The sequence below is a fragment of the Eptatretus burgeri genome, chromosome 4 (assembly GCF_056783735.1).
Source record: "Eptatretus burgeri isolate ZD-2024b chromosome 4, Ebu_testis_v1, whole genome shotgun sequence".
NCBI classification, from domain to species: domain Eukaryota; kingdom Metazoa; phylum Chordata; class Myxini; order Myxiniformes; family Myxinidae; genus Eptatretus; species Eptatretus burgeri.
In genome coordinates this window covers 129157511-129172539 of record NC_140964.1, presented here as the reverse complement: position 1 = coordinate 129172539, position 15029 = coordinate 129157511, and the positions used below count along the sequence as shown (strand labels likewise).

General features: G+C 35.4%; 1 protein-coding gene across 1 annotated transcript in view; it reads right to left on the bottom strand.

Moving 5' to 3' along the window:
- Nucleotides 1–462: 462 nt before the first annotated feature.
- LOC147029099 (uncharacterized) overlaps nucleotides 463–15029 on the bottom strand; it is a 126918-nt gene continuing 112351 nt past the window's right edge. The window contains exon 9 of the mRNA XM_085876578.1: nucleotides 463–4715. Coding sequence (XP_085732704.1) covers nucleotides 3481–4715 — 1235 coding nt within the window. The 3' untranslated portion in view covers nucleotides 463–3480. The remainder of the gene's footprint in view (nucleotides 4716–15029) is intronic.

Here is a 15029-nt window from a genome sequence, read left to right as displayed (position 1 = left end):
CGTACCAGGTCTCTTCAGAGAATCGTTGGCTATCGCTGCTGGAAAACACAGGCTACGGTGAATGAATAATCGGTTGCTGAGACTCAAATGTTACTTGTTTCCTGCATCGTCCAGCAGCGGCTGAATGGACATGTGACTCGTTTTCCTGACGCTGATCCTGCTCACCTGATTCTCTCAGCGAGAGAGCCTCATGAGTGAAGGAAGCCAATGGGCCGACCACGTGCCTCCTGGTTGCAGCAGGTTGATCGGCATCTCAAGGAGATGGGGATGGGCCAGGCATCTGCCTGAGGGATGGCCAGATGGAAGCCACAGGAGTACCGTAGGAAAGTGGATGCAGCAACACACTGCTCCGGTGCATGCTCCAATATCTGTCCTGAACTTAAAGGAAATCTGAGACAATATCTATCAGTTAGCTTGACATTAAAGAAAAATCATGGAATTTAAAAAATTTGATTGAAGCCATTCGTTGCCAAAATATATTTATTTCAAGACTCAGATGCGGACAGATGCAAAGACGAACTTTGAGAAAGACTTGTATCAATATCGAGTGTATCGCACATCAGCTTCTTGCGAACCAAGTTTTCCCAGAAGAATAATGTTAAAAGAGGAGATACGTTCCTGAAGAATGTCAAAAACCAGAATATTTCCCAAAATAAGCATTCAAAATATATTGTTATGCTTATTAATGAATAAATAGCAGTTGTAATGATTAATTAAAGTATATGCAGGACAGAACTGTACAGTAAAAAATCAACATCCTCCTTCTCAAGTTCCTCGAATCCCAGCTGCCTGCCCATTTCAACAACGTTTTCAATAACATCTTGACTCACCTCCTCTTCACTCCTCCTTTGGAAGCGAGGAATACAATCGGACTAAAGTTTCCTCCACACACCTTTGAGGTTTGCAGATGTAACTTCTTTCAAAGACTCGTCGATGTTCTTGATTGCATTCTGTTGTGCCCATTCCAGAGCTCTTTAGCTTTTCAAAATGTCCAATTTCATTTGAAGGTAAATACTTCGTTTAATTTTCTTGGCTGCACCATTTGAAACGTTCAGGCATGAATGAAATGGCAACAAAAATTAATATCAACTCGTTGAGCAAACTGGGGCACACGGACTGGACGTGTTCAGAACAAGTTTGGCAGAAATAACAGGAAATGGGATCACGCGAGTCGCCACGTGGTGTTCGTTTGAAAACCTTTACATCACTTTCATTACTTTCTTTTGCACATTCCTCATTTCTGTTACGTTTACCATAATATTTATTTGTTAAAATTAAAAAAGATCCAAAGGTACCTTGTTTTTCAGGGTTGATGAAGGACATACTGCACTCCATTGTATGGGCAAATATCCACTGTGCACCAACACATCAGGTTAAATAGAATACCTGGAGTGGAGCTGCTGGAGTGGAATGTAAATTTAGTTGAAATGTCATGCTGGGAAGTGATTTGGATCTTGTGAAATATGAATTCGTTCACATTACATTAATTTTATATAAAATAGAGTGAATTTTTTTTTAACTTTGAAAAGTGAACGACAATTAAAGCTCTTTGACTGTCAAGGAAGCATCATGGACATGGAGCAAACATCACTGCGTTCAATTAAAGGTGCAAAATCCAATCCCATGAACTCCAGGCCTCTCACCTTACTTCCAATCGTCAAGAAGGTGATGGAACCCATCATCAGAGTTAACATGAAATCCTTAATTTTCTCCATGGCCTGATTTCAGACCATCAGTTCTGATTCAGACCTGATTACTCTCCAGTTGGCATGCTGCTTCTGATCTCTAAACAATATATGGAGACTCTCAAATTCAGATTTGATATCTGGGCCATCTCTCTGGGCATATCTTGACATGTTGATAGTCTGGCATCCTTCCTTGCTCTCCAAGCTGTCTGCCTATGGAATCCAACGCCACATATACAGCGACCTAACATCCTCTCCTCTTTAGTCAAAGTGTGTCTCTCAACAGGATCATCCACTTGTTAATGTTTGAGTGCTCCAAGGCTCAAGGCCCTGTTATGTTCCTCATTTTCATCAACGATCCTTCTGACACTGGAAAATTCATTTTTGGAGGGGGAAAAAAAAGAGTGTTGCCTTCTGTGAACCATTCATCGATTGGCTGTTCCCCTTGGATGAGTTCGTTAAATGTTCGAGCGTTGTGAGGGTGGAGAGCACGGAGTTGCTTTAGCCAGAAGTTTGGAATCCCATCCAGGCCTGGGCCTTTAAAGTTTGGCGCTTTTGTGAGATGTTTTCCAATTTTTTTCCTCGTCAATTGCCATTGGGTACATTTCCTGTAGCTGTTGCTTTTTCTTTTCCAAGTGTTGCATCCAATCTGCTTCCTTGTTGTGTTCTTTTTCATCTTCAAATATACCTTTCCAAAAATTTTTGGGGGGGGGGTTGTCACATTTTGTTTCTGTTTCCCTCGCTCTCGGTAAAACTGTTCCGGTTGTTTTCAAACTGTTGATTTTGATTTTTTTCTGTTGTTGGCCTCATCATAGTTTCTGATTTCGTTTTTCCTTGCTATCTGTTCGATTTGGAACTTATTATGGGCAGCTAATGGTTCTTCTATTCCATTGTTCTCTATGTTGTATTTCTTTTTTATTTGTCCGATTCTCTTCTTGAGCTTTGGAATTCCGTTTCCCCTCTTGAATTGTTCCATTTGTCCCGTTTCTACCCTCAGCCAGGGTTTCTGCTTCTCAATCTTAAGTCTTTGTTTTTATGGAGATGTTTTGATTTTGGTCAGATTCTCAGATGTAGGGAAAGCCTGGTGTAAGCTTTGCAGCTGGGGTGGCTGACTTGGGATCTTAGGGTCCTGAGTTTTAGCCTGTTGGCTGCTGAATTAACACCAGGTGGGGTTGACTCAGCCTGTCATCCTTCTGAGGTCAGCAAAATGAGTACCAGTGCACTGGTGTACGGGCTCGGCATTAGCCCTACAGCTGTGCCCCAACAAAATGATAGATATCTGGCAGCCAAGCTGCCACGCACAAGAAGATTAGATCTATGTGTTTGTGTTGTTTGTGTTTTATCATTGACATACAGTGCAACTGCAAAACTAACATCGTTAAATTCACACAGATGAGGTAATTTTGGGAACATTTTAGTGACTGCTTTTTTGCTCTCATTGCTTATATCTTCAGTTGTTTATTTGGTGGAGATATCATCTTTGCCTGGGTGATATTAATTTGATTTCGTGCATTTTATTGGCCAGTTTATCTTCCAGATCATGCTGTTCATTGCAATCCTCCTCTTCTTCATTCTGTCATTGTCCATTATTCTCCTCCCCATGTGATATATCCTTGTTACTCTTCTTTGTTTTGTGTGCAAGGTGCCATTTGAGCTGATTTATCATTCTCTGCCAGTGCTGCTGCAGCATTTTATATTGCCATTCTCTGGTTATGTTGTGGCGTTTTCAATTGTTTCTTGATTCATTTCTTCAGTCTGTTGTCCAATTTCTGTAATTGTGAATAAATTTGAAATGTCATGTGCCTCCGTTTTCCTCAGTAAGGTTCTTCCTCAGCTCTCCTTTATGGATCCTCATATGCTTATTCCAACTGTCTTTAAAAGAGAAACCCTCATCACATATGGAGCATTTGTAAGGTCGCTCTCCTGCGTGGATCCTCATATGCCTATTCAAATTGTCTTTTCGAGAGAAACGCTCATCACAGACAGAGCATTTGTAAGGTCGCTCTCCTGTGTGGATCCTCGCATGCTTTCCCAAATGGTCTTTTTGAGTGAAACCCTTGTCACATATGGAACATTTGTAAGGACGCTCCCCTGCATGAATCCTCACATGCACTTTCAAACTGCTTTTATGACAGAAACCCTTGTCACATGTGGAGCATTTGTAAGGACGCTCTCCTGTGTGGATCCTCACGTGATTTACCAAATGGTCTTTTTGAGTAAAACCCTTATCACATATGGAACATTTGTAAGGACGCTCCCCTGTATGAATCCTCACATGCACTTTCAAACTGCTTTTATGACAGAAACCCTTGTCACATGTGGAGCATTTGTAAGGACGCTCCCCTGCATGAATCCTCACATGCACTTTCAAACTGCTTTTATTCGAGAAGCCTTGGTCACATATGGAACATTTGTAAGGACGCTCTCCGGTATGGATCATCATATGCACTTTCAAACTGATTTTTTGAGAGAACCCCTCATCACATATGGAGCATTTGTAAGGACACTCTCCTGTATGGATCCTCATGTGCACTTTCAAACTGCCTTTATGAGAGAAACCCTTGTCACATGTGAAGCATTTGTAAGGTCGCTCTCCTGTATGGATCATCATATGGACTTTCAAATTGCCTTTTTGAGAGAACCCCTTATCACATATGGAGCATTTGTAAGGACGCTCTCCTGTATGGATCCTCATATGCACTTTGACATAACATTTTTGAAGGAAACCCTCATCACATATGGAGCATTTGTAAGGACGTTCAACTCTATCGGCCTTCACGTGCCTTTTGAGTTTACTTGTTGAAGCAAAATCCATCATGCTCACATTATACTTACGACATATTCGCCTTTCAAGAAGCCATTTGTATTTGTATAATTTCATGTCAAGCTCTGTGTTGAGAGGACCAGATATACACTTGTATTTTAAGGGTCGTGAGTGTTGATCTCGCGATTGTTTCATCCAAAAAGATGTCTTCTTCACTGCCAAGCTCCTCCTGGAGGTAATTTGTCCGTTTTGACCTCTTGACGGTTCTACAAAAGACAAATAAATCATTTTGCAATTTTTTTTGTCAAAATCAAAAGGTAACACACCATTTGTAAAATTATATATTCTCGAGACACCCACTCCATTTTAAGAGGGTCAGTTTTACTGGCTGGTACCCCGTTATTCCTGGATGGATAATCATCAGAGTTATCCCCCCACACCCACACCTCACCATTAAATTGATTTAATCTGCAACTGATTATTTTTCTGATAATGTTGATTATGCTGAAAGAAATGGAGACGTCACAGCACATGATGTGGCTGATAAACCTGCACACTAAAAAAATGCGAAACCCCCCCCATACAAGCAAATGTAAAATTGAGACGATGAAAGATTGAGACTTGCTGATTAAAGCACTTCTTCCTTTTCATATTTTCATTCCACTCAAAGAGCCAACCAACAAATATTTGTCCATGTTTTACTTTAGGGAATAACTTAATTTTCTTTCAACATTCATTTCCATCGAGTATATTCACAAAAAATAACTTGGAACTTGGTTCTTGGTTTAAGTGTCTTTGTTGTGCAGAAATGAAATGATAAACTTCTCTTATTGCTCTTATTTGAACACCTCCTGAGCCACATATCATTTTGAGATTGCAGTAAATTGTTTTTCCATTGTCCAATTGATAATCATCAAATTTTTCAGTCCATTCAAGTATATTAATTTTTTCCTTTACATCCTCCAACATATTTGTAATTAAATTTATCCACTTATTTGTTTTATCTACTTTTACCATGGTTATTTCTTCAATAAGACATATTTGATATTTCTCACATTCTTTATGTTTCCCATTTAAATACCAACGCTGATTACATCTCCACTCTTTGGTTTGGTTATTGCTTGGTACTATCATTTATAAATCAGTAAAAAGACAGCGGTAGCCTGTTAAAATTCCCAACCCAATATCTTAACACTTATACTTATAACCAATATGGAGACTATTGATTCCATTCTCTAAAATATATCTTTTATCATCAAAAGCTACTAATGCTTATTATTTATCTATTCTGTTTCTAATTGATGTTTATAACTTCTTATTGTATTCATTTTTCTGTACTCTTCCTTCTTTCAGGTTAAACAGTTGTAATAATGTTTAAAGTTTATTGTTTCCTTCTTTATATTTTTCTTTATTCCCTTCAGCTTCTCATCATGCCTTTCAATGTTATTATTATCAACAGACGTGAAAGCATAAGACTTTGATCTCAATCCTATAAATTCACTCATGACCTTCCCACCCAATTCATCTTTAAAAACTTACCAATAACCTATTTATTCTTTGATGAAAACAACACATCACCTGACATAATTACTTGTATCATATCTATCAATATTAATCATATCCTCATGCACATCACTTGTATTAATTTCTAATATAAAACTATCTGTATCCACAAATATCAATGACACATTATCCTTATACTTTGATTTTAAATTATTATCGTAATGGTCATACATTAACGACTTTGACAAGTCAAGAATTGTTGTTCCCATATAAATAGGTTTATCCATTTCAATACTCTCTTTTTTCAAATGAATAGCACAAAAGTTCTCTGAAAACACCTCCGCTCACTCAAAACCTGGTCTATTCATTAACTTTGAAGCCTGTTTCCAAGATGTAGCAAGTCTTATGTTTTGTCAATTCCAAACATTTTCCATAGTCTTTCCAAATACAGCATTATTCATTAATTTATAAAAGTCCTTTTCAAAATGTGTTTTTGCTTCTGTTTTCCTTTTTGTATTAAAATCAATATACTTCTTTAACCAATGACTGTTTAAATTTCAAAATCCAATGAATTTTCCTCACTCTCAACCCAGCAGATAAATATTGTCTCAAGTTCCTTTGATGCAAAACATAACTTTCTTTATCGTTTAATGAATTTTCTCTGCCTTTGTTAATAACATTGGTTTATAGGATTTAACCATTATTTCTCTTTGTCAAAAACAGTCTTTTTCCAATAGTCTTACAAACTCCTCCGAGGCATCTTCTCCTCTATAAAGTTCTAACTTGTTGTATTCATCACCAACAGCTGATTTGATATAATAACAAAAAAACACGGAAAATGTTTTTGATATTTATTTGTGTATGATTTATTTTGATTTTGAGAAACAGTATCCATCTTTTCAAGGATACTTTCAAAATCAGCATCTATCACAAACGGATGTTTTATAGATTTGTTAAAATCTTTGAATATGTTTGAACCTGCCTTTGGTAAATTGATTACGGTTGATTTATGATTACTACAATATGTCGAATGTTGATTTAATCGTTCTTTTGTATGAAAGGAGTTGAGAAACTTCTTACAAGGATACGTTTTACATTTCCTCTTGTATAGTTGTGATTTGGTTAATGTTGAGAAATTTTTGATGAAAGCATAATGTGATTTTTCCTTTGAAGAATAGCAGAGAAGGTCAATGTGTGTTTAATCATTTTTATCGTTGTTTGAAATTTTTTATATCTGCACTTTGTTTGTATCTGTTAATCCATATACATTAACAAATAGATTATTCATTTTCTCACATTTTGGAATATCTCTCAATGACATTGGAAACTTTAAATCTTTAACATTTAATGTATTCTTGTATTTCTTATAATGTTCAACCCTTTCAAGTTTCCATAATGGAGGATGCAAGTGAGCAAGAACAGACCATAGAAAACATTTATTATCTTTGTTTTGAATATTAACAACCACTTTCTTAAGTTTTATATCTTTTGGCAAATCAATATAAGAAGAAGCTTGAAGAGGATCTGATTTTAAGATGTGTATGTCTAAAAAGATTATTTTTGAAACGAAATGATCTTGACATTCAAAATCTTGAAATGATGAAATAAAGTGAGGGTTTGTCCTAATGGGGGGTAGTTTCATCACCTTCTCTTACCATCTTCAATTTTACTCCCATATAAAACTTAAAAGTTTTGATTTCACTTAATGTGTTTTTAATTATAATTTCAATACTTTGTTTAATATAACCATATCAACAGCTTCAATGATTGAAGATGGTCCAGGGTCTTGAAAGCGAACCAATGTTACTTTTTATATGTCCTTTAAATGCCCCTTCAGTGTTTTCAATGGAGAATTTAGTGGCGCCTTCCCTTTCTTCATTCTTCTTGTGTTTGTGTGATTGAAGGTGTTTATTATAATTTTTAAATAGAATATCATTATCACATCTATCGCAATGTTTTGTTTCTTGGTCAAGTGGAGATATTTGTCTGAAAAGATTGAATGTGTGTCTGTTGGTTTGAAGGTGTTTTTTACACCATTTATATTCATGATTACAAACATCGTAGTACGTTGTATTCACCATATTTATAAAACAAAAGTTTGCTTAAAATAAATTTTTCTTGATGAAAATTCTGTTTAATTTATAGGTGAATCTCTGCTAAAAAATATTATATCCTCCAACTTTTTTCACTTAATAAATACAATGTATCAAGACACAAAAGACAAGTTTCAATCTATCTCTTCATTTGTAAAAGATACTGAGAAATATGTCGAGGATGTAAAATTGAACAAAGATAAATATAATAACTATTGGATAAAAACAATTATGGTGAATAATATGAGTTCTTCAATTTCCTTCAGTGGAAGGGCTTTTGGTATATCTGGAGGAACCTCAATTAAAGTAGCTCTAACAAAAGTTTCTAATCTCCTTCTGGCAATATATTAAAAACTAGAAAAAGCAATGAAACAAGAAAAAGTATCAAAAAAGAAAAACCTTATGGATGAAGCTTGAGAAAGAAAAGATAAGACAATCTGTAATATGCAAGGAGAAATGTGTATTTTATTCGACAACCCGAAATATTTAAATCTTGATGAAATAAAGGATGTTAATCTTCTTCTTCTTTCGGCTGCTCCCGTTAGGGGTCGCCACAGCGGATCATCCGTATGATCCGCATCGTGATTTGGCACGTTTTACGCCGGATGCCCTTCCTGACGCAACCCTGGTCGCCTCTTACGACACAGGGATATGGTACACCTATTTTAACCGGGGTATACACCGGCTCAGTATACTGGTACTCATTTCGCCGACCTCGGAAGGATGACAGGCTGAGTCAACCCCCTGGTGTATTAATTCAGTGGCCCAACGGGGCTTGAACTCAGGACCTTTTGGATCCCAAGCCGCTGCCCTAACCACTGCGCCAACACCAGGCTTGAAATAAAGGATGTTAATATATCAGGTGAAATGACATTTCGTTCAATACTGGTTAAGGACCATTATAAAATTACCTTCAATATAAAAAATGTCGTAGTTGAATCTGTTCATGAAAAAAAGTATATAGATACAGATGGTAATGTTTTTTTCTACTCAATAAGTACGAGTCATTATTCAAGTGAAGATTTTGAAGATTATGAGAGTGATGATCGTATCTCTGTTGGAACAGAAGACAGTCATGATACTGAGAGTTTGTGTTCAAACGATAGTTATGAAAGTAGTTTTATAGATGATTCTGAAAGCACCAATGAAAGTACCGAAGATGATACCGAAGATGAATTTTATTTGAAGTGAAGTTTTACTTTATAAATATGAATAGTTTACTAGATTTTGAGCCTCTTGAATTTCCTGATTTTCCACATGACAAATTTGAGAATTGTCCCACGTGTGAAAGATGGGGATTAAACACAGAGTCAAAAGCCTATAAACAATGTATATTCTGTGATTATCTTCTAATTAATGACAATAAAAAATATAAAAAGGAATATAATTCTTTGAGATTTACACCAAAAATGAATTACTTTACAAGATTGATTTTAGAAATGAATGTAAAGTATGAGGGTGATAATACACCTTTTCTTACAAGAGAAGAGACTGAACAAATGACGGCCATGTTTCGTGGATTGATGACATATTATTGTTAACGATTGTTATTTTCAGGGAAATACAACACAAGATATTGAATAAATAAAATAATGCATTACCTTGAAATTAAACCTGAACTTAGGATAAAATATCGAGTTTCTAAAAAAAGCCAATAAAAAATTAAATAACGTGTTTTCCAAATAAATAAATGAATGATTTTTTTACCCATTTGGGAAAATAAGATAAAATTTAACAACCATAAAAATCTTTCAAATTCATTAAGATGTCTCATAGTTGGTTCAAGCAGCTGTGGAAAAACCTGCTTACTTTTAAGGATGCTCCTTACTCCCAACTTTTTAGATTATGATAATTTAATAAATTTCACAAAGTCAGGTTTTCAACCTGAGTATCAACTACTCTCACAAGGTTTGAATGCTGGTCTTCAAAGAAAAGATATAATCGGCTTATTTAAACTTCAAAACAAACTAAATGATTACAACATTGAAGATACAATCCAACTATTTAGTGATACACAGAGATATAAAAAGAAATCAAAGCCGATAACTTTTATTCTTAGTGATAATACAGATGATCTACCTTCTCCCCAAGATTTGGATAAATCAAAAAAGAACCTCGTTATCTTTGATGATTGTGTTAATGAGAGAAACCAAACGGTAATGGACAGCTACTACACAAGAGGGAGACATTCTTCTTGTAATTGTATTTATCTTAGTCAATCATACTTTCAACTCCCTCATCGCTCAATAAGAAACAATGTTAATACCTTTATTTTATTCAAGTTAAATTCAATAGATATAAACAATTTTTGGAGAGCCAATTGTTCTACCTTATGTAGTAAAAAGGAATTTGGGGATTATATGAAGCACACGACTGAAAAATATAAATATATTGTTGTGAAACAAGATGATATATTGAGGTAGATATTTTTTAATTTATAAACAATTACATATATAAATGGCAACAATTATAAATCTTGTGGGTAAATCTGCTTCTGGAAAAAATAATCATAAACTAAGGTTCTTGAATAATACAAATGAGAATATTGTAAATTTGCTTAAAAAGCACCATGTAGTTCGTATTGTATCAACAACAACGAGAACAATGAGACCTGGAGAAGTAAAAGGAGAAGATTATCACTATATTTCAGTGGAGGAACATATGCGATTGAGGAATGAAGGTCAAATATTTGAGGAGGTTTCTCTTGGTACAACAAAATATTCACATTGTAAGAGAGTGAAAGAAACTAAAATCTGGTGGTCTTGAGATATTAGAAACTTATCCAGAAGAAATGAGACGAATTAATAAACATCTGAGTGGTAATGGAGTTAAGATTTTATTATTCGGTTTTGATGTTGATGAAGAAACTCAACGCAAACGTATGAAAAGCAGAGATACAAGTATTCGTGAAGAAGAAATTACAACTCGTATTAATGTTAATAAAGGAATTGATGAAATATTTAAAGAAAAGGATTTATTTGAACACATCTACTTTAATGATGAAGAAAAGGAAAAATATCCATGTTGACTTTTATAATTCAGTGATTGATATTTTCCAATAAATAAATGGATGTGAAAGAAAGAGCAAGAAGATTTAAGGAACATCAAGAGTTGGTTTCAAAAGTTGTAAAACAACAGGAAGACATGAAGAAGAAACACAGACAGAAACTAACGGGTGAAGAAGCATTTGGAAGAAAACAAGATAAATTTTTTAAACCACTTTAAAAAACTTCCCAAGAAAAAATTATAGATGCTTCCACAGTTCCCACAATAGAATATACTCCTAAAAATACACCCGTGCAGGAGTGACGGTCATCTCTGCGAGAAACAAGCATGAGTTCCTGTTACTCGGGTGCAGTGTTCTCGGGTCAGGAGGGATTTTTGGCCAACTTTGAAGTTACGTGACGCGAAAACGAAAGCGAAATTCGAAAATCCGTCCCAACCAAATTTAGATATTGTCCCATACATTCATATGCCGCAATCAAATTCAAGATTGCTTGAGAAATATAGGAGGAGATAGATTTTGAAAATCGTCATTTTCGCATTTTTTGCCAACTTTGAAGTCACGTGACACGAAAACGAAAGCGAATATCGAATATCCGGCCTGACTAAATTTAGATATTGTCCCATAGATTCATATGCTGCAATCAAATACAAGATCACTTGAGAAATGGCAGAGGAGATAGAATTTGAAGATCGTCATTTTCACAAATTCAAAGGCCTCATGACCTTGACCTTGACCTTCGGTGACCTTGAAAGTCATACCATCGTGTACATTTCATCGACCTCTATCAGGATCACTAATGACCAGATCTCCCGCTTCAACTTCATTGTGAACGGACGGACGGACGGATCGAAGGACATCGACACCCATATTACTAAGTCATGCTCGAAGAGATGACCTAAAAACTTCAAATGTTAAACTATTTCAGTCAAATGACGGAGGAAGAATGATAGCATATAGGAGAATTAGAATATGATGATGAAGGATTATTTCAGCAACTGGAAGAGATTAATCAACCCCCTGATTATATTGTGAAGGCTCTTCAAAACAATGAATATTCAGCAGATTCAAAAACGAAAGCAGGGCTCATTCCAACAGAATACCAGCAATATTTCATCTTGTTAAAGAAAGGGATTGATAACACAGGGTTGCATTTGAAATAATTTTTTCAGAGGTCTCGGTTTTCTCAACTCAACGGTTCCCACATGTTTTTTGCGTGCTGAATTCAGAAATGTATCTCATTTCGCTCAATCAGGTCAAGTTTTTCAATTTTAAGGCTATCTCAATTTTAATGCTATCTCAATTTTAAGGAAAAAAAAAATAATCAAAATTTTTGTTTTTTAATTAGCATTTTTTAAAATTCAAAATCAGACTTACATTGACAGAAAATGTACAAACGATACATATAATGACACACAAGTACACCGAATGTGGAAGAATGTGCCTTCTCAATTACTTTTATTTCAATTTCAAAAAAAATATAGAAAAAGCGTTGTTTCTGGCAACACCCAACTTCAGTCGCTGTTTTCCTTCGTCTTTTTAATGTTGAATATCACATTAACGGTACTTGTGCGTCATTAGGTCATCTCATCGAGCATGACCTAATAATATGGGTGTCGATGTCCTTCGATCTGTCCGTCCGTCTGTCCGTTAACAATGAAGTTGAAGCGGGAGATCTGGTAATTAGTGATCCTGATAGAGGTCGATGAGACATACACGATGGTATGACTTTCAAGGTCACCGACGGTCAAGGTCAAGGTCACAAGGCCTTTGAAGTTGCGAAAATGACGATTTTCAAATTCTATCTCCTCCGCCATTTCTCAAGCGATCTTGAATTTGATTGTAGCAAATGAATCTTTGGGACAATATCTAAATTTTGATTGGGCCGGATTTTCGATATTCGATTTCGTTTTCGTGTCACGTGACTTCAAAGTTGGCAAAAAATGCGAAAATGACGATTTTCTAAATCTATCTCCTCCTACATTTCTCAAGCAATCTTGAATTTGATTGTGGCATATTAATCTATAGGACAATATCTAAATTTGGTCAGGCCGGATTTTCGATATTCACTTCCGTTTTCATGTCACGTGACTTCAAAGTTGGCAAAAAAATGCGAAAATGACGATTTTCAAAATCTATCTCCTCCTACATTTCTCAGGCAATCTTGAATTTGATTGTGGCATATGAATCTATGGGACAATATCTAAATTTTGTCAGGGCGGATTTTCGAATTTCGCTTTCGTTTTCGCGTCACGTGACTTCAAGGTTTGCAAAAACTGCCCTACCTTCAGGAGGCTATATATTCTCTACTGGGCATGGTAAAAGTTCATGAATGGTGTCATTGCATAGCAGCTGACCTTGTATATTATATTTATACATTTTCTGCCGAAAGTGCAAAAGTTTCAAAACCCGAAATGTAAACGTCGGCATTTATTTTCAAAATATAATTTCGTCATCAAAATCGAAATGCATATAAAATGCCGAGTCATCTTTAACCAAACTGCGCAGTTCGAGCTGCGCAGTGGAGCTGCGCAGTGGAGCTGCGCAGTAGAACTGCGCAGTAGAACTGCGCAGTAGTCTTCAGTCATAACTGAACATTGAGAACTTGTGGTATTATTTCTCGCAAAGATGACCGTCACTCCTGCATGGGGGTAATTTTTTATGTATAGTCTGTACATTTTCTGTGAATGTAAGTCTGATTTTGAAAAAAAAAAAAATGCTAATTAAAAAAACAAAAATTTTGATTTTTTTTTTTCCTTAAAATTGAGATAGCATAAAAACTTGACCTGATTGAGCGAAATGAGATACATTTCTAAATTCAGCATGCAAAAAGCATATATGGGCCGTTGAGAAAACCTCGACCTCTGAAATGACGCAGACCAGTGTAATTATAGATGAATTAAGGTTCTTGAGTTCTGCTCAACCCCCTGTTAAACTAATTCCGAGATTAATGTTTCTTCGAACAAAAGATGGAAGACAAGGTTCAACTGTGAGGGATGAATCAAAGTATTTGACAAACAATTGGAGATGAAAAATAAGAATGCGTGTATATATTGATCTTCTGGACTCTCTTAATTATAGGGTTAGTCTATCTGGTAAAAGTAGGAAGAATGAGTAGGAGAAACACATTATTCAGGCTTTAAGTAGGCTTGGTTCAGGTGTTAGTTTTCTTCCAAATGACCCATCACAAATAGTTAATAGACTGTTATTGTTGTTAGGTAGTATGAAGGCTGGAAATAACAATTGTTTTAATGAAGCATCAGCCATTTTAGACCAGTTGATGAACATGAAAATAATTAATAAATGTCAATACAAAGACATTTTATCCCATATTAAATAAGATGAGAAGCGCAATCCTTAGTTTTAATTTAACAAGTGACCACACATCTTCATTCCCATACCCACTACAACTTGAAGCAACAAAAGAATATGAGGCGTCTTTATTGTCCATGGCAACTTATAACACCTTGTGTAATATCACAGAGAAAAATGACAAGTTTAGCTATAATCTGGGAAGTGGATACAAAACGATAACAGTTTCACCCGGAGCATATGAGATTTCTCAAATATCTACCGAAATTGCTCGCATTATGAAAGAACAGGGTGATGAACCAAAAAATAATTATAGATATTCAAAAACATACTTCAAAATCAACGATTAAACTGAAAAATAACTACAAGGTTGATTTCACAATTGATTATTCATTTAGAGAGTTATTGGGTTTCTCCCCAAAAAAGATTGAAACTAATGGGACGTTTTACAGTGATAATGTCATTCAAATATCCTCAGGAATAAATTTGGGATTAATTCACTGTGATTTGATTGATGGTGCTTATAATGATGGAATAAGAACAAATACAATATTTTCATTCAGTGCATACTCAACCCCAATTGGTTATAAATTCAATATGGAACCCAAAAATCTGGTTTATCTTCCTGTGTCAGGAAAAACCATATACAGAGTAAAGTTTAGGAAAAC